The sequence below is a fragment of the Podarcis cretensis genome (assembly GCF_951804945.1).
Source record: "Podarcis cretensis genome assembly, chromosome: 18".
Lineage (NCBI taxonomy): Eukaryota > Metazoa > Chordata > Lepidosauria > Squamata > Lacertidae > Podarcis > Podarcis cretensis.
Genome location: NC_137188.1, coordinates 13,668,398 through 13,692,022, shown reverse-complemented (window position 1 = coordinate 13,692,022; position 23,625 = coordinate 13,668,398). Strand labels below are relative to the sequence as shown.

At 54.0% G+C, this 23,625-nt stretch overlaps 3 protein-coding genes across 7 annotated transcripts in view; 1 reads left to right on the top strand and 2 right to left on the bottom strand.

The window, feature by feature from the left end:
- Positions 1–23,625, bottom strand: part of NWD1 (NACHT and WD repeat domain containing 1) — a 134,762-nt gene that overhangs the window by 88,000 nt on the left and 23,137 nt on the right. The window lies entirely within an intron of this gene.
- On the top strand, positions 266–16,492 carry CHERP (calcium homeostasis endoplasmic reticulum protein). 3 transcript variants are annotated; one of them, XM_079960508.1, is made up of 18 exons: positions 266–375; positions 2,318–2,491; positions 3,376–3,560; positions 4,239–4,376; positions 5,415–5,566; positions 5,957–6,068; positions 6,165–6,254; positions 7,086–7,317; positions 7,420–7,598; positions 8,287–8,716; positions 9,971–10,209; positions 10,374–10,507; positions 11,622–11,708; positions 11,955–12,107; positions 13,791–13,901; positions 14,007–14,101; positions 15,201–15,386; positions 15,950–16,490. In XM_079960508.1, the coding sequence occupies exons 1-18, from the start codon at positions 336–338 to the stop codon at positions 15,952–15,954; spliced, it is 2,742 nt and encodes a 913-aa protein (XP_079816634.1). In that variant the 5' UTR covers positions 266–335; the 3' UTR covers positions 15,955–16,490. The 3 variants fall into 3 exon arrangements, with proteins under 3 accessions (XP_079816634.1, XP_079816632.1, XP_079816633.1); XM_079960506.1 differs by having other exon boundaries at positions 7,086–7,598; positions 15,950–16,492; XM_079960507.1 differs by having other exon boundaries at positions 5,957–6,254; positions 15,950–16,492.
- Positions 16,718–23,523, bottom strand: LOC307207018 (uncharacterized protein C19orf44 homolog). 3 transcript variants are annotated; one of them, XM_079960661.1, is made up of 8 exons: positions 23,480–23,523; positions 21,194–21,763; positions 20,442–20,742; positions 19,997–20,070; positions 18,291–18,744; positions 17,867–17,965; positions 17,453–17,622; positions 16,718–16,956 (listed from the first exon to the last, which is right to left on the bottom strand). In XM_079960661.1, exons 1-8 carry the CDS (start codon positions 23,483–23,485, stop codon positions 16,873–16,875), a joined length of 1,758 nt encoding a protein of 585 aa, XP_079816787.1. In that variant the 5' UTR covers positions 23,486–23,523; the 3' UTR covers positions 16,718–16,872. The 3 variants fall into 3 exon arrangements, with proteins under 3 accessions (XP_079816787.1, XP_079816786.1, XP_079816788.1); XM_079960660.1 differs by having other exon boundaries at positions 23,402–23,510; XM_079960662.1 differs by having other exon boundaries at positions 23,395–23,492.

The following is a 23,625-nucleotide window of genomic DNA, read 5'->3' as shown; positions in this document are numbered from 1 at the left end:
TTCCCCTTTAATTTGCTCAGCTTATTCCTAAACCCGGCCGGGCGCCCCTGCCCTCTATATTACCTCCGCGGCGCTCCCCTCGCAGCCTTATGAATGAGGCGCCGCTTCCTTATGAATGGAGCTGCGCGCGCAGCTTCCCCTCCTTCCCTCCCTCCCTCCCTCGGCGGGTGGGCGTGGCCCGCGTCTCCACAGCAACCTCGCTCGGCGGCCGCCGTGCCGGAGCGCCGCCCCCTTTTTCAGCAGCCGCCGCCGCCGCCGCGCTTGACGGCCGCCCGGGGCCTAGCCAGCCATTCGAAGGCGCCGCTCGAGTCGCCGCCGCCGCCGCCGCCGCCGCCATGGAGATGCCGCCGCCGCCGCTGCCGCCGCCGCCCGAAGGTGAGTGTGTGTCCCCCCCCTTGGGGGGGTTGGGGTGGGGGTCACGTGAGGGGTAGGGGTGGGGTGGGGTCTCCCTCTCCGGCACTCTGCGCATGCTCAGAGGTCCGGTTGGGGCAGGAGCACGAGGAGACCCCCCCCCATTTCCCGACCCCCCCCTCGCCTCTTGTGAGAGACCCCGAGGGGGGGGAGGGGAAATAAAGGGGGGGTTCCTCCTTTAGCCACGCCCCCTACTCAGAGTAGACCCCCCCAAAAAATAACTGAACCCCCCCAAGATAACCCCCCACCCCCCCGAACTTGCATGTCAATAGGTCTACTCTGAGTAGGGGAGGCTGAGCGTGGTTGGGACCCGCAGGAACAGAGAGGGGGGGAAAGAGAACGAAATTATAAAACCCCTTAAATTAAATGTTCTGGGTTTTTTTCCAATTTTTTTTATTGGTTTTCACAATATTATAAACAGACAAACAAACATAAATCATAGCCTTATTGAAAATTACACTTATTCACTTTGCTAAGTGTCTTCCTCGCTTCCCCTCGGTTGAATTTCATTGCATGCCCTTTGAACGATTTTCCAAATCCCAATTTTTATGAAATTTAACTTCGACATTAACATCCTTAGATCTTCACCTTGTAGAATTAAACATATTAATTCATCACTGAACAAAAACAAAATCCTAAGCCTATTAAGTATCTGCAAGCTGTTTCCGGTTATTTTAACTTAACAAATTTAACTAAGTAATCATTAAATTTATTCCATTCTTCCTGATATTCCTCCTCCTTCTGGTCGGTTAGGTCGGCTAGCTCCGAAAAATCCATCATCTTCACCTGCCATTAAATGTTCTGAGTGCTGTAGATGGATCTGAGAGGGAGGGACGAAATAATAAAAATAGAACAAGTTAAGGGGATGAGAGCGAATGCCTGCTCCCAGGAGGAGGCTGACCAGGGGTGGGAAGGAAAAACGAAATGAAATCAATATTCAATTAAATCAAATGAATAAAACAAGACAATACAGTAAAAAGAAAAAAAAGGATCGAAATCTTGCATTTGGATGGGTGGGGGGCAAGCCTTTGGCAGGTGCTTGCAGGTGCATTGGGGTCACAACGAGGGAGGGGTTCTGGGATTGAGAATCAAAGGCCAGCCCCATATCACCTACCTACATATCTGTTGATAGCCCCATATCTATCTGTCTGTCTGTCTGTCTATCTATCTATCTATTGGTAGCCCCATATCTATCTATCTCATCTATCTCTCTATTTCTCTTATCTATCTATTGGTAGCCCCATATCTATCTATCTCATCTATCTATCTATCTATCTATCTATTGATAACCCCATATATCTATTTCATCTATCTCTCTATCTATTTATCTGTTGATAGCCCCATATCTATCTCTCTATAGCTATCTATCTATCTATCTCATCTATCTATCTCTCTATCTATCTATATCATATCTCTCTATCTATCTATCTATTGATAGCCCCATATCTGTCTATCTATCTATCTATCTATCTATCTATCTATCCATCTATCTATCTATTGATAGCCCCATATCTGTCTATCGAAACTGGTACCTTGGTTTACGAACTTACTCAGTTCTGGAATTCTGTTCTTAAACCAAAACCGTTCTTAAACCAAGGCATGCTTTCCCATAGCAGCAAGGGACTCAATTTACACTATACAGGAAGCGGAACATGTTCTGCTTCCAAGGCAAAGCTCGCAAACCAAAACACCTGCTTCCAGGTTTGCAGCGTTCTTAATCCAAGTTGTTCATAAACTAAGCTGTTCTTAAACCAAGGCGCCACTGTAGGTAGATATGGCTCCTGAGGCTTTTGTGCTACTTTGCTCCCTGTGACCCAGCAAAGAGCTGAAAGTCAAGACCTTTTCCTTGACACAAGCCTTGATTGGTCCCCCCCCCCATTTCCTTCCCACCCCCTGCAACCCCCAGACCAGGAGCTCCGCAATGTCATCGACAAGCTGGCTCAGTTTGTGGCGCGGAACGGTCCCGAGTTCGAGAAGATGACCATGGAGAAGCAGAAGGAGAACCCCAAGTTCTCTTTCCTCTTTGGGGGCGACTTCTACGGCTACTACAAGTACAAGCTGGCCCTGGAACAGCAGCAGCGTGAGTTTGGGGGGCCAGGGTGGTGGTGGGGTTCATAGCAGGAGACTTTTTAATAGCCGCAACCCTGTAGAACGTTTTGAAATATCGGTATGGCGCGTATCAGTTTTCGAATGGCGCCAGGCACCCGCCCTGGCATCTGGCACTGGGTGGAGAGAGGGGCTTCATGAGAATCTTTGGTTCTCCCCCGACCTTTTTTGGGGAAAGAATTTCCTTCCCTTCCCTTTGAAACACCCCCCCCCCCTTGCAAATTATAGCCAGCCCTCCTTTTGGCTTGGGATCAGCCAACCTTTGCCAATGGCAAATGTGAGTTTTGCTGTAGGGGCTCACAACCCGGCTCATCGCATATCAGTGGAGGTGTTTTGCCATCTTTTTTCCAAAAAAAGGGTTGGGGCTAACCTTGAAAGCCCTAAATGGCCTCAAAGGCCCAGTAGACCTAAAGGAGCATTTCCACCCCCATCGTTCAGCGCGGACGCCTGGGTCCATCTCCCGAGGGCCTTCTGGTGGTTCCCTCCCTGCAAGAAGCGAGGTTGCAGAGGGCCTTCACGGTGGTGGCGCCCTCCCATCAGATGTCAAGGAAATAAACAACTATCTGAGTTTTAGAAGGCATTTGAAGGCAGCCCTGTTTAGGGAAGTTTTTAAATCGCATTATTATTATTATTATTATTATTATTATTATTATTATTATTATTTCTGTTGGGAGCTCCCAGAGTGGGGAGGATATAAATATATTATTATTATTATTACTATTACTATTACTATTATTATTGGAAGGGGCACCCGCAGCCCACGCAACACCCCCGAGTTGGCGCAGGGTTTGGAACTGTTCCCTCGAGTGGCTGGCCTCTGTCCTTGACGGGCCCCTATCTCCCTCCCCTCCCTTTCAGTGCTGTGCAAGCAGAGCCAAGATCTGGAGCCCGCCCCACAAATCCAGCCCCTGCCCCAGCCTGCCCTGGCCGCGGCAGCTGCCCCCATCGCCACGCCGCAGGGCACCCCCTCCATGGAGGAGCTGATCCAGCAGAGCCTGTGGAACCTCCAGCAACAGGAGCAGCACCTGCTGGCTCTGAGACAGGTGAGGGCAAGCAAGCAAGCAAGAACTCCTGGCTCAATATATATACGTATTGTTCTTCTTCTGTTTCGTTTTCTACATGGGTACTATTTCTCGTTTCTTCCTTTTTTTTTTTTGCATTTTACTCTGCGCACTTGCATTTTTGTACTTTTTCTTTTTTTAAATTTCTATTTGGTTTGTTTTAAAAAATTATAAACTTAGATAAAAGTCAGTTCAAAGTCAACTTCCCCCCATCCCCTCCAGCGGTCCCGATGTCAGTACAGTGGGACCTCGGGTTACATACGCTTCAAGTTACAGACGCTTCAGGTTACAGACTCCGCTAACCCAGAAATAGTACCTTATTATTAAGGTTATTATTATTAAGGTTATTATTAAGGTTAAGAACTTTGCTTCAGGATGAGAACAGAAATCATGTGGCGGCGGCAGCAGGAGGCCCCATTAGCTAAAGTGGTGCGTCAGGTTAAGAACAGTTTCAGGTTAAGTACGGACCTCCGGAACGAATTAAGTACTTAACCCGAGGTTCCACTGTATTTACAACTGCATACCAGTCCGTTAAGGGGCACGGTAGCCCTCAAGGGTCAGGAAGGTGCCAGGGCCTCGCTCGGAGGTGGGTGTGGGTGGGGGGGCTCTCTCGCCACCCAGCTCTGCCTTCAAGACCCTTGTCGCTCCCCCCACCCCCAGGAGCAGATCACTTCCGCCATCGCGCTGGCCGTGGAACAGCAGATGCAGAAGGTCCTGGAGGAGACCCAGCTGGACATGAACGAGTTCGACAACTTGCTCCAGCCCATCATCGACACCTGCACCAAAGACGCCATCTCGGTAGGCGGGGCTTGGGGGTGGGGTTGCATCCTGATGTCGTAGGGGGGCTGCCCCCAAAAGGCACCGAAGGCCACGTGTCGCAGCGCTCTGCCCCAGAGGGTGCACTCTTGGGTCCAGCTGTGGATTCTCCCTAAAGACCAGTGCTGGGTTTACGTATAAGCTAGAGAAGCTCTGGCTTAGGGCCCCACTTTCTTGGGGGCCCCCAAAAAATGTAAAGGGAAAGAAAACCTGGGTGTACATTTCCAAAATATTATCTATCTATCGTGTATCAGTCCTCTCTCTCCCTCTCTCTCATCTATCTATCTGTGCCAGTGCCAAATTTATGTATAAGCTAAACAAGCTCTGGCTTAGGGCCCCACTCTTATTGGGTCCCCCCAAAAAAATTAAAGGAAAAAAACAACTGGACATACATTTCCAAAATATTATCTATCATCTATCTATCTATCTATCTATCTATCTATCTATCTATCTCTCATGTATCAGTCCTCTCACACTTTCTTTCTTTCTTTCTTTCTTTCTTTCTTTCTTTCTTTCTTTCTTTCTCCCTCTCCCTCTCCCTCTCCCTCTCCCTCTCCCTCTCCCTCTCCCTCCCTCTCCTATCTATCTATCTATCTATCTATCTATCTATCTATGCCAGTGCCGGATTTATGTATAAGCTAAACAGGCTCTAGCTTAGGGTCCCACTCTGCTGGGTCCCCCCCAAAAAAATTAAAGGGAAAAACAACTGGATATACATTTCCAAAATATTATCTATCATCTATCTATCTATCATCTCTCTCTCTCTCTCTCTCTCTCTCTCTCTCTCTCATCTATCTATGCCAGTGCCGGATTTACGTATCAGCTAAGCAAGCTCCAGCTTAGGGCCACACTCTTGGGGGCCCCCCAAAAAAATTAAAGGGAAAATAAAATAAGGGAATATTAAAAAAAAACCCTAATCTCTCCCCAGAGGCATTGCTGCCCCGGGAACCTCTCTTCCAGACTTTGTGGGGCACTTTCTCCCCATAACTGCCTCTGACTGTTCCCTTTTGTTATCCACAGGCCGGCAAGAACTGGATGTTCAGCAACGCCAAGTCCCCGCAGCACTGCGAGCTGATGGCCGGGCACCTGCGCAACCGCATCACTGCTGAGGGGGCGCATTTCGAGTTGCGCCTCCACTTGATCTACCTGATCAACGACGTCCTCCACCACTGGTGAGATCCTGCCTTTACTGGGTCTGCTGGGCCGTTTAGGGCTTTCAAGGTCAGCAATAACACTTTTGAATTGTGCTCAGAAACATCCTGAGAGCCAGTGTAGCTCTTTGAGGACCGGGGTTATGTGGTCCCGGCAGCCACTCCCAGTCCCCAGTCTGGCTGCCGCATTCTGGATTAGTTGCAGTTTCTGGGTCACCTTCAAAGGGAGCCCCACGTAGAGCGCATAGCAGTAGTCCAAGCGGGAGATAACCAGAGATATCTGCAGGCAAGATGGAGCCAGTCTGTTTCCTGCTGCTCCAGAAGGCAGGACCCCAGAGGGCAACAAACTGAACCTCTGGCCAAACTTTCTGAAGCTCCCCTTCTTCCCCCCTCTTCTCTCTTCCTTCCCAGCCAGCGGAAGCAACAGCGGGACCTCCTGGCCGCCTTGCAGAAAGTGGTGGTCCCCATCTACTGCACCAGCTTCCTGGCCGTGGAGGAGGACAAGCAGCAGAAGATTGCCCGGGTGAGCTGCCCTGGCGTGGCCTCGGGGGTGCCCAGGGCCCTGCCTGGAGCCCCAGAGCCCTATAACAGCCCCTCTCTCCCTCTTGGTTTCCCACAGCTCCTTCAGCTGTGGGAGAAGAACGGCTACTTCGACGAGGCCATCATCCAGCAACTCCAGAGCCCGGCCCTCGGACTGGGCCAGTACCAGGTGAGGGAGGGGAGCAGGAGGAGGCCGAGAGGGTGGCAGTAATAGCAAACGGCCAGGTCTTCCCCCGAAGCAGCTCTCTTCTTCAGGAAGAGATTTTGGAGAATAATAATAATTTATTATTTCTACCCCACCCATCTGGCTGGGTTTCCCCAGCCACTCTGGGCAGCTTCCAACAAAATATTAAAAATACAATGATTCACCAAATATTGAGAGCTTCCCTAAACAGGGCTGCCTTCAGCTGTCTTCTAAAAGTCAGATACAGTGGTACCTCTGGATACGAACGGGATCTGCTTGGCTTTCAATTTGAACTTAGCCTCATCTTTTTATTCCCCTTCCTTCCCTTCCCCTTTTTATGAAGTTTCCCCGCTCTGGGATCCCACAGCTAATTCTCCCCTGGTCTCCTCGCTGGCCCAAACAGGACTAAATTTAGCCAGCTAGCCCTGGTGATCATCTAATGTTTATGGGATGGATTTTCCACCCCCCTAAATTATTCTGAATTTATTGTTATTCACATTTCATACTGTATTTTATGCTGTTTTTTGTTGCATCAATTAAGTGTTTTAAATCTGTTGTTAGCCGCCCTGAGCCCAGTTTTCTGAACCGCGGGGTGTATTTTATAGTATAGTGTATTTTGAAATGGGGTTTCAGTGTTTTTAGGGGTTTTTGAATGTTTTATGTAGTTTTTCAATTTCATTGTTCTGTATGGGACAATGACAATAAAGATATCATATATCGTATAAATACAAATTTATTATCATTTATTATCATTCTCTGTCCTTCCCCCCTCCTCTCTCTCTGCAAATGCCACCCCCTTCGGCGTGGTCCCGGCAGGCCACCCTGATCATGGAGTTTGGCAGCGTAGTCCAGCCGGTCCAAGTGGCCTTCCAGCAACAGATCCAGACCCTCAAAACGCAGCACGAGGAATTTGTCAGCAGCCTCAGCCAGCAGCAGCAGCAGCAACAGCAGCAACAGCAGCAGCCCCAACTGCAGATCCCACCTCCGGAAAGCGAAGTGAAGGCCACCCCTGCCCCTGCTCCACCAGCCGCCCCCATCACCCCCACAGGTATTTTTGGGGTCCCCGTTCGTGGGGGGGTGTACCCTGCCCTCTTTCCGAGCCACAACCCCCCTCCCAGGAGCTTGGCTCTCACGTCCGCCTTTGTTTCAGACGAAGGGAAGCCGCAGCTTCCGCTGCCGGACTCGGCCGAGTACGAGGCCACGGGGGCCGGGGCCGCCGACCCTGCCACGCCTGGACCCCGGGGGCCCGGCCCCCACGACCACATTCCCCCCAACAAGCCGCCCTGGTTCGAGCAGCCACACCCGGTCACCCCCTGGGCGCAGCAGCAGGTACTTTGGGGGGGCAGCGGGAGAGGAGGGCTTGGCTGGGGACCTTGGTAATAATAATTATTTATACCCCGCCTATCTGGCTGGGTTTTCACAGCCACTCTGGGTGGCTCCCAATAGAATATTAAAAACACAATAAAACATCAAACATTGAAAACTTCCCTAAACAGGGCTGCCTTCAGATGTCTTCTAAATGTCAGGTAGTTGTTTATCTCTTTGACATCTGACGGGAGGGCGTTCCACAGGGCGGGTGCCACCACCGAGAAGGCCCTCTGCCTGCTTCCCTGTAACCTCACTTCTTGCAGGGAGGGAACCGCCAGAAGGCCCTTGGGTGGAGGACCCCGGTGTCTGGGGTGCGGTGGAGACGCTCCTTCAGGGCTACTGGACCTTTGAGGCCATTTAGGGCTTTCAAGGTCAGCCCCAACCCTTTGAATTGTGTCCAGAAACGTCCTGGGAGCCAATGGAGGTCTTTCAGGACTGGTGTTATATGGTCTCCGCTCCCAATCCCCAGTCTGGCTGCCGCATTCTGGATTAGTTGCAGTTTCTGGGTCACCTTCAAAGGCAGCCCCACGTAGAGCACATGGCAGTAGTCCAAGCGGGAGATAACCAGAGCATGCACCACTCTGGCCAGGCAGTCTGCAGGCAGGGAGGGTTAGCCCGCCCGCTAACCAAGGTCTTTTGTCTCCTGCAGCCGCCCGAGCAGCCCCCCTTCCCCCACCACCAGGGCCCCCCGCACTGCCCCCCCTGGAACAGCAACCATGAAGGGATGTGGAGCGAGCAGCGGGAGCCCGGCTGGAGCAACCAGCGCGATGCCCCTTGGAACAGCCAGCCGGAACCCGCCTGGAACAGCCAGTTTGAGGCCCCCTGGAACAACCAGCACGAGCAGCCGCCCTGGGGAGGGGGCCAGAGGGAGCCGCCCTTCCGCATGCAGAGACCCCCCCACTTCCGGGGGCCCTTCCCACCCCACCAGCAGCACCCCCAGTTCAACCAGCCGCCCCACCCACATAACTTCAACCGCTTCCCCCCGCGATTCATGCAGGATGACTTCCCGCCGCGCCACCCCTTCGAGCGGCCCCCCTACCCACACCGCTTCGACTACCCCCAAGGCGACTTCCCCCAGGGTGAGTGGAGGGGGGGCGAAGGCGGGGGGGTCCGGGAGCAAGGGGGTCATTTGCTAGGCCTGGATGATAATCTGGTTTTCGCATTGATGATATATCTGCCGCTAAACTTCACGATACAGTGGTATCTTTGTTTTCGAACATAACCCGTTCCGGAAGACCGTTCCAGTTCCGAAATGTTCGAAAACAGAAGCGTTTACTTCTGGGAAAACTCTTCAGAAGCCGCGCTTTGGCACATTTGACTTCCGAAAAGCATTCTAAAACCAAAGCGTTTGCTTCCGGGTTTACGGCGTTTGAGTTCTGAAACATTTGTCAATGGAGACTTTCAGAAACCGCCGTGCCGTGGTATTGCAGTGTTTGAAATGAGGATGGAACTATAGACGACATGATTCGCAATATATTTCCAGGCCAAAAATTGCGAAACGACATGTCACAGTATGAACTTCAAAGCAGTTTTGAGCGGTAATATTGATATGTCGCCCAGCCCTGGTCCGTGCCCAGTTGAAAGAAACTTTACTCAGGGGAGGTTAATTCCCGTGGGACCCTCTGATCCGAAACCTCAGCTGCCTTATGGGATATCTTCGGGAGGAGAAAAGGCTAAGACAGGCTCCCTCAACCTCAGCCCTCCAGATGTTTTGAGACTGCAATTCCCATCATCCCTGACCACTGGTCCTGCTAGCTAGGGAACATGGGAGTTGTAGGCCGAAAACATCTGGAGGGCCAAGGTTGAAGAAGTCTGGGCTAAGGCATGGGTAGGCAAACTAAGGCAGGCTGGATCCGGCCCAATCGCCCGCGGACGGTCCGGGAATCGGTGTGTTTTTACATTGGTAGAATGTGTTCTTTTATTGAAAATGCATCTCTGGGTTGTTTGTGGGGCATAGGAATTCGTTCATTTTTTTCCTCCAAAATATAATCCAGCCCCCCACAAGGTCTGAGGGACAGTGGACCAGCCCCCTGCTGAAAAAGTTTGCTGACCCCTGGGCTAAGGGGTAAACCCTGCACAAATTGAGAGCGGAGTCCCTAAGGCGGGAGGATGGCGCCGTGTCCGCCTCCTTCTGCCAAGCTGGTGCCAAACTTCCTTCCTTTGGACCCCCGTCAGCGAGGCAGAGGGGGGGTGTGCCTTGTCATCTGGGCAGCCCAGGAGCCCCAGAGACACTGCCCCCGCTTGCACCCCAAGAAGGTAGCTCCAACGCGTTGTCCCGTGCTCAGATCCTGCAGCTACTCAGACTGTTCTGAAGCTTCTACCTTTCTTTGCAGAGATCGGGCCCCCACACCACCACCCGGGCCACCGCATGCCGCACCCGGGGATCAGCGAGCACCCTCCCTGGGGGGGCCCCCAGCACCCTGACTTCGGGCCCCCGCCCCACGGGTTCAACGGGCAGCCCCCCCACATGCGCAGGCAGGGGCCCCCCCACGTCAACCACGACGACCCCAGCCTGGTGCCCAACGTCCCCTACTTCGACCTCCCCGCCGGACTGATGGCCCCCTTGGTCAAAGTAAGTGACCTGGGGGGGAGCCGCCCCCCCCACCCCACCTCCAGAAGGGCAGGAGGAGGCCTCTCCCGACCCCCGTGGCCTCTCCTTCGTGGTCCCAGGGGTGCAGGGAATTATTTTCCAGCCGGACTGTGTGCCATGACGGCTCCTTCCCTCTCCTCTCCTAGCTGGAGGATCATGACTACAAGCCTCTGGACCCCAAAGATATCCGCCTGCCGCCCCCCATGCCCCCCAGCGAGAGGCTCCTGGCAGCCGTGGAGGCTTTCTACAGCCCCCCTTCGCACGACCGGCCAAGGAACAGGTGAGAGGCGAGGCCCAGAAAGGGCTTGTTTTTTAGAAAAACGCCCCCTGGTTCAGTTGGGCCAGAGAAAGCGAAAATGATGATAAAACTGCTCATGCGTGCAACGGCGGCGGTGAGGATTTTTATGTAACAGCAGAAGTGGAAGGAAGCAGCAGTGGCGTAGCGTGGGGGGTGCAGGGGGGGCCGGGCGCAACATCTGGGGGTTAGGGTTAGGGGGCGCAAATCCACGGGTTAGGGGGCGCAAATCCACGGGTTAGGGGGCGCAAATTACTTGCCTTGCCCCAGGTGCTGACAACCCACGCTACGCCACTGGGAAGCAGCAATCGCTACAAAAGAAGAATGGATTAACAAACGGATGGATTGTGCCAAAATGGCAAAATTAACTGCTAGAGTTAAGAGACTCGAAAGATGGCTTTCTGACTTCTGTTTAGGGACATTTTTAATGTTTGATGTTTTTTGGGGTTTTTAATATTCTGTTGGGAGCCGCCCAGAGTAGCTGGGGAAACGCAGCCAGATGGGTGGGGTATAAATAAATTATTATTGTTTTGTTTTGTTTTATTCTTGTTCAATATAAGATGATGATGATGATGATGATGATGATGATGATGATGATGATGATAATAATAATAATAATAATAATAATAATAATAATAATAATTTATTATTTGTACCCCGCCCATCTGGCTGGGTTTCCCCAGCCACTCTGGGCGGCTTCCAACAAAGATGTAAAATACACCAAAAGATGGATTTATGACTTGAGCAACGGAAGAACGATAATATGTTATTTTCAGTTTTACATTTTATACTTTGCGTAATGTTAGAAACAAATGGGCAGTTTGGGGAGTGGAGACAGAACATCTTATCGAGTGATATGGGATGAGAAAAATAAGACTAGTAACCTATGATGATGGTGATGGATTGTTGTTTTTTATTATGTCTTCTGTGGTTTTTACATCTTGATTTTATTCCGCGAACCACCCCGAGACTCTCCAGTTATAGGGCACTATATAATTTCAATTAATAATAATAATAATAATAATAATAATAATAATAATACATTACATGAAAACCTAATGATATATTTTTTAAATACCCCCCCTTCTTTTTCCTACAGCGAGGGCTGGGAGCAGAACGGTCTGTACGAGTTCTTCCGGGCGAAGATGAGGGCCCGGCGGCGTAAGGGGCAGGAGAAGAGGAACAGGTGGGCACAGGGCTCCAGGGAGCGTGCAGAGTGCCGCCAGCAGGGGGAGTGGGGAGGTGCAGAGGGACCCCCTCCCTGTATCCAAACCGAGCACGGCCCTCACCTGGAGGGGAGGGGATTCTGCCCTCTGGGCTGGGGGGGGGGGTCTCCTAGCTCAGCCGAGGTACCCTGGCGCTTTGGCTGCAGGAGTCCAGGGCGATGGCACAGCGCCACTCAGGAACCCCCCCCCCTTTTCTCCCTGCCCAGCGGCCCCTCGCCATCCCGCAGCAGCCGGTCCAAGAGCCGTGGCCGTTCCTCTTCGCGCTCCAACTCGAGGTCGTCCAAGTCCTCCGGCTCCTACTCCCGATCCCAGTCGAGATCCTGCTCCCGGTCGCGGTCCTACTCTCGCTCCCAGTCCAGGTGAGGAGGAAGGGCAGGGCAGGAGGGGCCTGGGTCTCGCTCGCTGGCGCGGGGGCAGGTTGGCAAGACTGGGGGGGGGGGGCTGTGGACGTTGCCTTTGTGGCCGGCCGGCTTCTTCTTCAGCCCACTTGCCTTTGAAGCTTTTTGGGGAAGGAACTGGTCGTTTTTCATGACGTGCGGCTAGCCAGTGGAAGTCACCGCCATAAGATGCCGCGGCAGCCAAGAATGAATGAATGAATATGTCAGGGGTTCAGGAGCAGAGGCACAGGGAGGAGAGGAGATGGAGAGCGAGGGGGAGGAATCCGAGGGGAGCATAGGAGAAGAGGACAGTGAACCGAGGGATTCCATGAGCCTCTCCAGCGAGTCGGAAGATTCACAGAAGGGGGCGCCAGTGGCCAGGGGTAGGGGGTTCCCAAGGGGAACGTCCCAGGAGCAAGGGGGCAGCAGGGACTCCCAGAGCAGTAGTTGGAAATCAGGACCAGCTTCCCCACCAGAGCAGAGTGGGGGGGAAAGTCCCAAGGATCGGGGCCAGTGCATTCCCCACCAGGGAGAGAAGATAAGGCAGGGCTGACCACACCTCCATTGGAGAGTCATACAACGGAGGGGAGGTCAGATCCGGCCAGTGTACCGGAAGAGGGAAGCAGTGACAGAAGTAGGAGGAAGGTCACTGGGTTGGCGCGAGAGGCAAGTTCAAATGTACAGGAGCACGGGACAGCAGAGAATGAGGATTGGGAACCGGGTCCTAAAGCCCGCCGGAGGGAGGGGGAGGAGCTCAGCGTCGGAAGAGTCCAGAAAGGGGGATGCCCCAGCGGGCAGGAGGACCCAGAGGAGAAGAGAGCAGCGTAAAAGGTGGAGCAGGGCTAGGATCTTAAACTGGTGTCAGAGGGGAGGAGACTCAGACGGTACTTCGCCGGTCTAGGGTTTAAGACGTAGGGCTGCACGCTACGGCTTTGAAATGGAAACTGAACATCAATAAAGACTTTTGTACATAACTACAGCCTAGCGTTGGTCCTCTGTGAGCTGGGACCTAGAGGCAGCCCTGACAGAATATTTGCACCAGCTGTCGGCTGTAGCAATAAAACAATACGACATACGAAGAATAGAAATAAAAAGTCAATTATATACAATACATTTTAGGGCTTTGAATCAATAGTGGATCTTATTCTGATTGCCCCAGCTAAAAAACCTTGCCACCTTTGCTGTCACTTGTTCATCTTGATCTGCCCAGAGAAAGGACCCTGGGCCAGTGGCTGGGCGACCTGGGATGGACAATAAAAGAGGGGTGATAATCTCATTCCTCACGTCTTTATCAAGAGGGCAAGCCAGAAGGGCGTGTGCCACCGATTCGGGACGGCCATCTCCATGGGGACATTTTTCGTGTGGCATCTATTGGCATCGTCCCTCAAGTCCAGCCGAGGGCAAGACATTCAATCTTGCGAGAGTCAAAGCGCGTCTATATTTTAGAATTGCCCAGTTATGGAGAGAGGGTGCCAGAGAGTCAAAATGGGAAGGTGGAAAATAGTCACACCATGGGCAAAATCTCCTGATTGTGGCCAAGTTGTTCTGACGCTCAATATCATTTAGGCGCTGACAAATTAGACGGTTTTCGATAGACAGTTTTAGGGCAGTCTCTTCCTGAGAGAGAGGGGCTGACTTTGCTTCTTCCCCCGTCCTCCTTCCCAGGAGCAGAAGCGGCTCTCGGTCCTCTCAGAGCCGCTCTCGGTCCAGGTCCCGGTCAAAGTCCTACTCCCCCGGAAGGCGGCACCGGTCCCGATCCCGCAGCCAGACGCCTCCGTAAGATTTGACTCGGCGAAGGGGCTGGGGGGGGGGAAGGTTGGGGGTTGAGGGATCGACACGATAATCCTCACTTCTCCTCGGTTTCTCCCGCCCCGTCTGTAGCTCCTCGGCCGGATTGGGATCCAGTTCGGGGCCCCCCATCCCCGAATCGAGACTCGGAGAGGAGAACAAGGGGCACCAGATGCTGGTGAAAATGGGTAAGGCATCCTGGTGCCCGTTGGCTCTGTCCGTCAGGGGTGGGGTCAGTCTAGGGGGCCTGTTCAATTCCTCGGGTGGTTAGAGGGTGTCCGGCTAGGAAGTTGTTGTTTAGTGGTGTCCGCCTCTTTGTGACCCCCTGGACCAGAGCACACCAGGCCCTCCTGTCTTCCACTGCCTCCGTCACGCTGGTAGCTTCAAGAACACTGTCCCACCATCTCGTCCTCCGTCGTCCCCTTCTCCTTCTGCCCTCCATCTTTCCCAACATCAGGGTCTTTTCCAGGGAGTCTTCTCTTCTCATGAGGAGGCCAAAGTCTTGGAGCCTCAGCTTCAGGATCTGTCCTTCCCGGGAGCACTCAGGGCTGATTTCCTTCAGAATGGAGAGGTTTGATCTTCCTGCAGTCCATGGGACTCTCAAGAGTCTCCTCCAGCACCAGAATTCAAAAGCATCCATTCTTCAGCATCAAGAAGAAGCTTCCGGCTAGGAAGACTTGGGTTCAAATTCCCACTCGGCCAGGAATTGGGTGGCTCCAAGGCTGGTCGTTGACTCCCTGCCCTAATGCCTAACTTGCAAGCTCATTGTGAGGGTCTTATGGGGAAAGGGAGAACTGTGTAGGCCTGGGAGGAAAGAGTGAGGGGGAGATACGAAGGTCCCAGTAACGTGGAATTAAAAGCCTTCCAAAGGAATGGCCTTCTCTCTCTGGGGCAGCTCAGTCAGTAAGAGCACGGAGCTCTTAATCTCAGGGTTGGGGGTTCGAGCCCCACGTTGAGTGAAACATTCCAGGGGTTGGACTGGATGACCCTTAGGGTCCCTTCCGACTCTACAATTCTGAGGGTCTGCCTGCCAACGTAGAGCGTTTGAGGGCTGGGCAGAGAACTGCCACCCGCCAGCCACAGCTGGGGCGAGTCGCTGCTGTGGTGCCTGGGTCCAGGTTTGGGGGCGCCTAGTTGGCCGCTGCCGCGTCAGGACCCTTTGGGTCCGATTCTGCTGCTGCTGGGCTCCTCCGCCATTGGGTCAGAGGTTTCCAGAGAGAGGTGCTTTGACGCCGACGCCACCTCCCTCCCTCCTCCTGCCAACCGCCTGCTTTTCCCTTTCCCCAGGGTGGAGCGGATCCGGGGGTCTGGGGGCCAAGGAGCAGGGGATCCAGGACCCCATTAAAGGCGGTGACATCCGAGACAAGTGGGACCAGTACAAGGGCGTGGGGGTGGCCCTGGACGACCCCTACGAGAACTACCGGAGGAACAAGAGCTACTCCTTCATCGCCCGCATGAAGGCCAGGGACGAAAGTAAGTGGGCAAGCTGCCGGGTCTGACCCCTGGCTGTTGGGGAGGGGGGAGGAAGCCCCTCGTTCCATTTCCGGTTCCCTTTCAATCTGTGTGACGGCGTTATTGTACCCTTGCCCGAGGGCTGCCAGCGACTGCCTGGCGAGGACGGCAAGACGTGGCTCTGCCCATCTCCCCGAGATGCTAAGGCAGAAGGGCTTCCACGAGCCGTGGGGCAAACGTGTGGGGAGCCGGCAGGCTGCTTGGCCCCAGGGCTTTAGCCAAACCCTTCCCTTTGGCACGGGGAAAGCTAGAAAGGGGGGAAGGGTCTCTTGAGGTTGCCAGGCCAGTGCAAAGGAGGGCAGGAACTGGGGCAACCTCTCGTTCAGGTGGACATCTTCGTGGGGGCAGCCCTGCCCAGTGGGTACCTAAGGGTACCCGCCTCCCCACTGGCTGCAGGAAGGGTCTGCTTCCCCTGTCATTTCATTACGTGTGGCATGGAACCCCCCCCCCTCCTGCTAGCCCAGGACCCGTGGGCTTCTGCTGCCCCCTGCATCCAGCCTGACCCTTCTTTTTTCCTCCCAAAGCTTAACGCCGCTCAGAGCCGAGGGAGCCCAGCCAGTCGTCCATCAGCATCTGAGCCCCGGCCTGGCCGCGTGAATTGAGGCTCTCTACTGTACCTCTTGACCCCCCTGCCCCAGATGACCCCCCCTCCACTTCTGCCCGTCGGGATACAGAGGGCTAACCTGCTCCCAAGAGTGTTCTTTCCAGGCCTTGCAAGAAGAGAAATTATTTGGGCCTTTTCTATTTTTGTACATACCTTTCGGGCAAGATTGAAAAGGAGCTAAGGAGACCGACTCTTCTGTAGTGTCACTCCCTTGCCCAGCCCACCCATTTCAAAACACGAAGCCGCCCTCCTTTCCTGCCCAAACACCCCAAGAGGGGGGTGTCTGAAGACCACCAGCGCCCCGAGGGGGGACACAGCCCCCTCCCTGTACAGTAGACCCACTTTCACAACCGCCCGCCCCTAACATGGTGTAGCGACTGTTGAAGATCGACTTCTGTACCTGTTAGACTTCTCGGCCACCTCTCGGGTTGCTCCGAGTCAGCTACCCGCCTCGTTCTTACTGTTGCCTTCCAATAAAGAAAGTTTCCCCCTCCCTGTATAGAGTTTATGAGATTTATTTGGGTGGGGAGGCCTGACTCCACATTCATCCATGTACAATTGGTTTCATCCCAGGCACAACTGAATTTTGCACGCTCAAAACACAGCAGGGTGTCCTTTCGTCTCCCTCCCCAATTCGATCTCCGCTGAGATTTGAAGCTGTATGGTCCTGGGGGGCTGTGCAGGAGTCGGTGGGGCAATGGCCTCTCCCGTTATTTGTAGGGCTTCTGCTTTTCTTGTTCCGAAAGAGCCCAGCTCTTCATTCTGGTAAAAATGCTGGCCGGTTCCTGAGTGGTTTATTTCTTGTTCCAGAGGGCCAGCTCTGACGTTCCTCCCGTGCGCTTTTCAAAAGGCAGCTTGCCCTGGGCGCTCCAGTTCTCGCAAAGCTTGCTCCACCGTTAGAGGCGGGGGCTTGTGGCGCTCGATGTACTGCAAAGGGACAAAGCGGGTTGAGACCCACAGGGATTTAAAATACAGGTTAAAATACAATTTAAAATGCAGCCTCATTGTAAAAGTAGCCCATAGATCAAAACCGTAAGGGTCAGACGTGAGTCCAAACCAAAGGCCAGGCGGAACGGCTCTGTCTTGCAGGCCCTGCAGAAAGATGTTAAGTCCCGCAGGGCGCTAGTCTCTTGGGACAGAGCGTTCCACCAAGTCGGGGCCACTACTGAAAAGGCCCTGGCCCTAGTTGAGACCAATCTAACCACCTTGCGACCTGGGACCTCCAAAGTGTTGTCATTTGTGGACCTTAAGGTCCTCTGCGGGGCATACCAGGAGAGGCGGTCCCGTGGGTACATTTTGGACTTCATCTCCCACCCTCCCCGAGCCAGCACAGCCACTGCGGTCCCAAACGCCTGCCAGGTGCCAGGCTGGCCGCAGCTGCCCTGAACAGAAGGAGCAGGGCCTGTGAGCGAGCGAGCCTTACCTCCTTGGCTTCTTCCAGGGTGTGATAGTGGAAGCCCCTCTCTTCCTCCAGAGACGCCACCCAGGAGGCGTGGAGCTGGCGGGCGGCGTCTGCAAACTGCCGGATGAGCAGCACGTTCTGCTTCAACAGCTCGTTCAGGGCGAAGACGGCCGGGCTGTAGGTGGTCAGCGCTGCGGGTGGGAGAACGGGAGGTGGGTGTGGGGAGGAAGAGAGGCCTGGCAGGGCCAAAGGCTCCCAGGTCCCCAGACTTAGCTCTAGGGCAGCCTTTGCTCAGGCCCCATAGGGAAGGGACCTCTCTTCTGGAGGTCTCTGCCGCCCGTTCCTGCGCCCTTCTGCATGCCACGCAGCTGAAAGGCAGGCAAAGGCTGGGGTGAGGTGGTGCTTGGTTCAAGGATAGCGAGAGGAGAGGCGTACCTTCCAGCGTCTCCAAGCTCACAACGTGGCTGGCGATGGGCGGGGTCTCCAGAAGGCTCCTGGCTCCCATCGTTGGGTCCAGAGCTGCAGGAGTGTCGCCTGGAGGCAGGGAAGGAGGAGACACTCTTGGGAGACCAGCAGGCACACCTGAGGCACCTAAACATTAGGAAGAACTTCCTGACAGTAAGAGCTGTTTGACAGTGGAATTTGCTGCCCAGGAGTGTGGTGGAGTCTCCTTCTTTGGAGGTCTTTAAGCAGAGGCTTGGCAACCATATGTCAGGAGTGCTCTGATGGTGTTCCCTGCTTGGCAGGGGGTTGGACTCGATGGCCCTTGTGGTCTCTTCCAACTCTATGATTCTATGGGCCTAGAAGGACGTCGGAGCTTTGCACGGATCTCGCCCAGCCTCGGCCAGGAGCGGCTTACCTTGCAGCCAGCAATAGGCCAGAGAGGAGCGGCCTGTCTGGACGGCAGCATCCTTCACGAGGACATTCGCTGGCAGGCAGGTGGCCCTGGCGTCCCCTGGAGGGCAGGTGAGGGAGGACGAGGCAGGATGCTCAGAAGGCGCCCCGGCACCCGAGGGGTCCCTGGAGGAGGGTCGCTCCCCAGATGCTGCCGAGGACTCAAAGTCCTCCGAATACTCTGCGCTGGTGGGATTCTCTTCCTCTTCCTCCTCCTCCTCGGGATGGGAGCTCCCAGCAGAAGTGCTGTTTAGCCGCTCGGAAATCTCAGTGTCTCCTGGATCATCGTTCTCCGTCGTCGTCTCCTCCTCCTCCTCCTCCAGGGAAGCAGCTTCTCTCCTGGGGGGGCTCTGGGCTTTGAAGGGGCTCTGGCTGACGGCAGCAAAGGCTCCCAGCTCCTCTATAGGCATCGCAGGTGCCTAGAAAGGACGTTTTTCTGTGAGTATAATGTGAGACGCGGAGGTGACGAGGGTCTCTGAAGCACAGCACCCCCCTCCCAAACCGCCAACCTTGGAATGGCAAACTCCGTGCTAGCAACTCGAGTCACAACCCACCCCTCACCCCCAGGCAGGCGGCTCCAAGCTAGTCTCTTGTAGGGAGGACAGCAAGACTTTCTCCCTGCCTGCCCCCCACTGGCCTAGCACCCTGAAAAGGAAGAGGAGCTCTGCTCCCTCAGGCAAGTTTTTTTTGGGGGGGGGCGCCTCTATTTGCCTTTGCATAGGAGGAAAATGAGCACGTTTGGCTCTTTTAGTTTTTTTCTGAAAGGTTACGTTGTCTTTACATTTTTCTAAGTTGCATTTTTTCTTTCGTAATTTGTATGTTTATTTTTTGAGCCCCCTCGTGGTGGACCTCTTTTGGCCAGAAGCTGGCAGAGGAAAAAAACCCCTGGCAATAATAATAATAATAATAATTGTTATTAAGACTCTTGGTTGTGGTTTCCTTGCAATGCTCACGCCACCAGAAAGAAACAGACGTGGCAAATGTTTGGCTCCTGCTGAGGATAGGGCGAAATAACAGCAATATTAATAATAATTTATGACTTATACTCCGCCCATCTGGCTGGGCCTCCCCAGCCACCCTGGGCGGCTCCCAACAGAATTAAAAGCACAATAAAAAATCAGTTACAGATAGGTAGCCGTGTTGGTCTGCCATAGTCAAAATAAATAAATAAATAAATTCCTTCCAGTAGCACCTTAAAGACCAACTAAGTTAGTTCTTGGTATGAGCTTACACTAAAACAGAAGTCACCAGAGCCTTCTATATAGTGAGAAGGTGGGGAGGGGTATTACTCAGGAGGGTGGTGGGATTGGGTGATTGGCAGATAGCTGTGATGAGCCTGTTGACGACTCTTAACGACTGCAATAGGTCTTACAGGAAAAAGCCAGGGGTGAGAAGGTGAAAAATGGCTTTGTCGTGTATAATGAGATAAGAATCCAATGTCTTTGTTCAGACCAGGTCTCTCCACCACCCTTCTGAGTAATACCCCTCCCCACCTTCTCACTATATAGAAGGGTCTGGTGACTTCTGTTTTAGTGTATCTGAAGAAGTGTGCATGCACACGAAAGCTCATACCAAGAACTAACTTAGTTGGTCTTTAAGGTGCCACTGGAAGGAATTTTTTTATTTTGTTTTGAATAAAAAATCAGACGTTGAAAACTTCCCTAAACTTACTGCTCCTGACACTTCGGTCTGGCTGGCTACAGCAGGGGCCAAGTCGTCCAGGCTCAACACGTTCACTCTGAAATCTGCAGCAGGGAATGAGATGGACATTCAGCAGCGGGGGGGGGGGGGGGGGGGAGTCTCTCTCCACCTCCCGGGGTCCAGGAGCTGCCCCCCTTTTCCCTGCAATTCCCCACAGGAAGTGTGTGACCTCAGAGGCTGCTCTTCTCACCACAGCAGCCTCCACAGCCGTTTGTTAGCCAAGGAGTGCCCAGGCCAGGGCAAGGACCCAGGTCACCTCATTCTCACCCTCGACCAGCCCCCCTCGAGGGGATTCTGCCCACAGAGCTCCCTCCACTTGCTTCCTGCTCCCTTTCAACTTGGCTCTCCCTTTGCCAGAGACACGCATTCCTCTGCTGGCGCATCTCTCGCACAGGCCCCCGCAGAGGTGACTCACCACTGCTGCTGCTGGAGTCGTCATCGCTGGGCCCGCCGCCCGCCGCTAAGAAGAGCTCGTCGAGGGAGCGCACCACGCTTCGCTCGGAGAGAGACGCCTCCCTCGGGGGCACGGAGCTCGCGTCGGGGGAAGAGGAGCCTGCGGGGGTCGAGGAACGAAATGCTCCCCTGCTCGGCCGTGCCGGAGGGTGCTTGCCAGGTGGGGAAGGACTTCTGGGCGTGGGCCTCTTCAGGAAAGTTTTGCTGGGCAGAGGAGACCTCAGGCGGGAAGAAGGTGGGGTTGGGGGGGACCGGATCCATTTCTTAAGAAAGCAAAGGGGAGGGAAAGGGTTAGGTCATTGCGGCTCTGAGCATCCCCAGATGATCACTACCAGCACCACCTCCTCCTGCAGCTGAATGGAACCCACCACAGATGCTGTCCTTTGCAGAGGCCAAGTTGGCCTCTGGTCTTCTTGCCAGGATCTGCTCTTCTCACCTGAGTTAGGATCTGGAGAAGCCAACACCTGAGGGGCCACTGCCTCGCGGGCCAGAGCAGAGGGCCAAGCGGCAAGTTGCTGAGTGCCCCCCCACCCTGCCTTTTCCACAAACACTTTTTCAGACAGAAGCGCTGTTGGGGAAATGTTGGGGTTCAAAGCCCAACACGCTGTGGGCTCGGCCTGGACGGCCAATAAAACCCAGGCTGCCATTGTCAGTAAAACACGACCTTATTTTCTCCAGCAGTGCTGTGAAGCCTAGGCATGGCCCCCGAATTACCTTCCTGCCCAGCAGGTCCTCCTGCTCCCCTGGTTCCTTGGGAGGGGCCTGCCTGCGTCCCTCTGTGCCACCCTGGCTGCTGCCTCGGATGGGGGCCGCGGTCTCCTTCAGCCCCGTGGCTTTTCCCAGGCTCCCTCGTCCTCCCGGCCTCGGCTCAGGGCTGCGGCTGAAGTCGCTCAGGGAAATCTCCTCGTCCGTCGTGGGCGCTTGGCCGACGTCCCGCCCGGCCTTCCGGCTGCGGATCTTGCTCTCGATCTGCGCCAGCTTCCTGAGGACGGCGCTTGACCTCTCCCCTCTGGAGGCAGCGGCAAACCCCGTCCTTGTGGCAGGACTGGGCCTTGCCTGCTGGGTGTCTAGGACCATTTCCTGCGGTTTCTGCTTGACAAACCGGCGGCGGGGTCCAGTCTGCGGTGGTGTTGGGGTCTCTGCCAAGCTGGCCGCCTCCAGCTCCCTCCTTCCCAGGTCGGAGAGGTCGCTCAGGTCACTGGCCATGTGGATGGCAGACAGGCCAGGGCTTTTGCTGGGCTCCAAGGCCGCCAATCTGTTCCTGGGAGCTCCGTCCAGCTCCTCCTGCAGGGAGAAGGCCGGAGGGTTAAGAGGTGTCATATTAGGAAGACGGTTGGGGGGACGACAGGAGAGCCAAGGTGGCATAGTGGTTAGTGTCAAACTAGGACCTGGGAGAAGAGGGTTTCAAATTCCCACTTGGCCATGATGCTCAACAGAGACACGGGTGGCGCTGTGGGTTAAACCACAGAGCCTAGGACTTGCTGATCAGAAGGTCGACAGTTCGAATCCCCGCAATGACGGGGTGAGCTCCCGTTGCTCGGTCCCTGCTCCTGCCAACCTAGCAGTTCAAAAGCACAAGAAAAGTGCAAGTAGATAAATAGGTACCGCTCTGGCGGGAAGGTAAACAGCGTTTCCGTGTGCTGCTCTGGTTCGCCAGAAGCGGCTTAGTCATGCTGGCCACACGACCCGGAAGCTGGACGCCGGCTCCCTCGGCCAGTAAAGCGAGATGAGTGCAGCAACCCCCGAGTTGGTCACGACTGGACCTAATGGTCAGGGGTTCCTTTACCTTTACTTATAATGCTCAACGGGTGAACTTTGGGGCCAGACACCGGCTCTCAGCCTAATCAAGCTCTTTTTTCCTCCTTAGGCTGGGTTATAAATGCAATAAATAAAAAGTGAGTAACAGGGTTTACCTGGGTAGGGTTGCTACCTGTCCTGTATAATACAAGACTGTCCCATATTTCATCCTGTTTTGATATAGTTTGGTCCTGTATTTCAGGTCTCTCCTCTCTCTCTCTCTCTCTGCCAAGTTAGGGATCCTCTCTAAATGCATGTGTTTGAATGGGTGTATGAAACATCATGTATTTAAGCTCTAGGTAGCCCAGCACAGACAGATTTACAAATTCATGTGTGTATGTGTACATGTGTTACAAATTCCAGAGGGGCCATCCTGCTCGGCTGCAAGAGATTGGAATGGATTGCTCTGAAGTCGCTTCAACACCAGAGAAATAAAAATCGCCCCACCCTGTCCTGGATTTTGCCAGAACAAAGGTGCCAACCCTACCTGGGTGTGTCTTTATCATCACTACTGATTTCAATTCCTTTCTCTGAGGCTTCCTGAAGCGACTTGCAATAAAAAACAGAATTACGCATATAGAGATTTTGAACTAATTACATATGCAATTCTGCGTTTTAACTACAGCCGCGCTTTCAAAGCCAAGCAGCGCATCTCCTCCAGGCTCCATGGGAGAGGACAGTCTCCTGCAGGTCCCTAAAAGCTGCATTTGCAAAAAACAAGGTTTATGATTTAAAATGTTTATGTTTTTATATATGTTGGAAGCTGCCCAAGAGTGGGTAGGGGAACCCAGTCACATGGGCGGGCTACAAATAATAGCAGTTGCTGGGTAACCTGTCCCTTCAATATATTATTGTTACTATTATTATATGCTATTATTATTATTATTATTATTATTATTATTATTATTATACATATATATTATTATTGCTGCTCTCCCTGCGGGGCGCAGAGTAGGGACGCCTAACGGGATGAGCGCTCTTCACATCCTCAGAGACACCCTCCACCCTCGGAAACCCCTTGGGGTGACGCGCGTGACGTCACGCAGCCGGCCCCTCTGACGTCGCAGCAGCGACGTAAGACGTCACGGCGACGGCACCTTCATTTTTAGAAACCAAACCCTTTACCCTCCCCGTGAGGCGCCTCCCCGTCAGCTGGGCCTGAGCCCGGGCGAGCGCCGCGCTCCTGCCCTCCGCCCTCCGCACCGCCATGGCCGCCGCCGCCGCCGCCGCCGGAAGGCCCTTTCCCCGTCGCCTAGCAACCGCCCCGACGTGGCAATATCCTCCACCCGGATTGGTCCGGAGTCGCCGCTGGGAGCCTCTCTCTCATTGGCGAGAGGCGGCAGCCAATC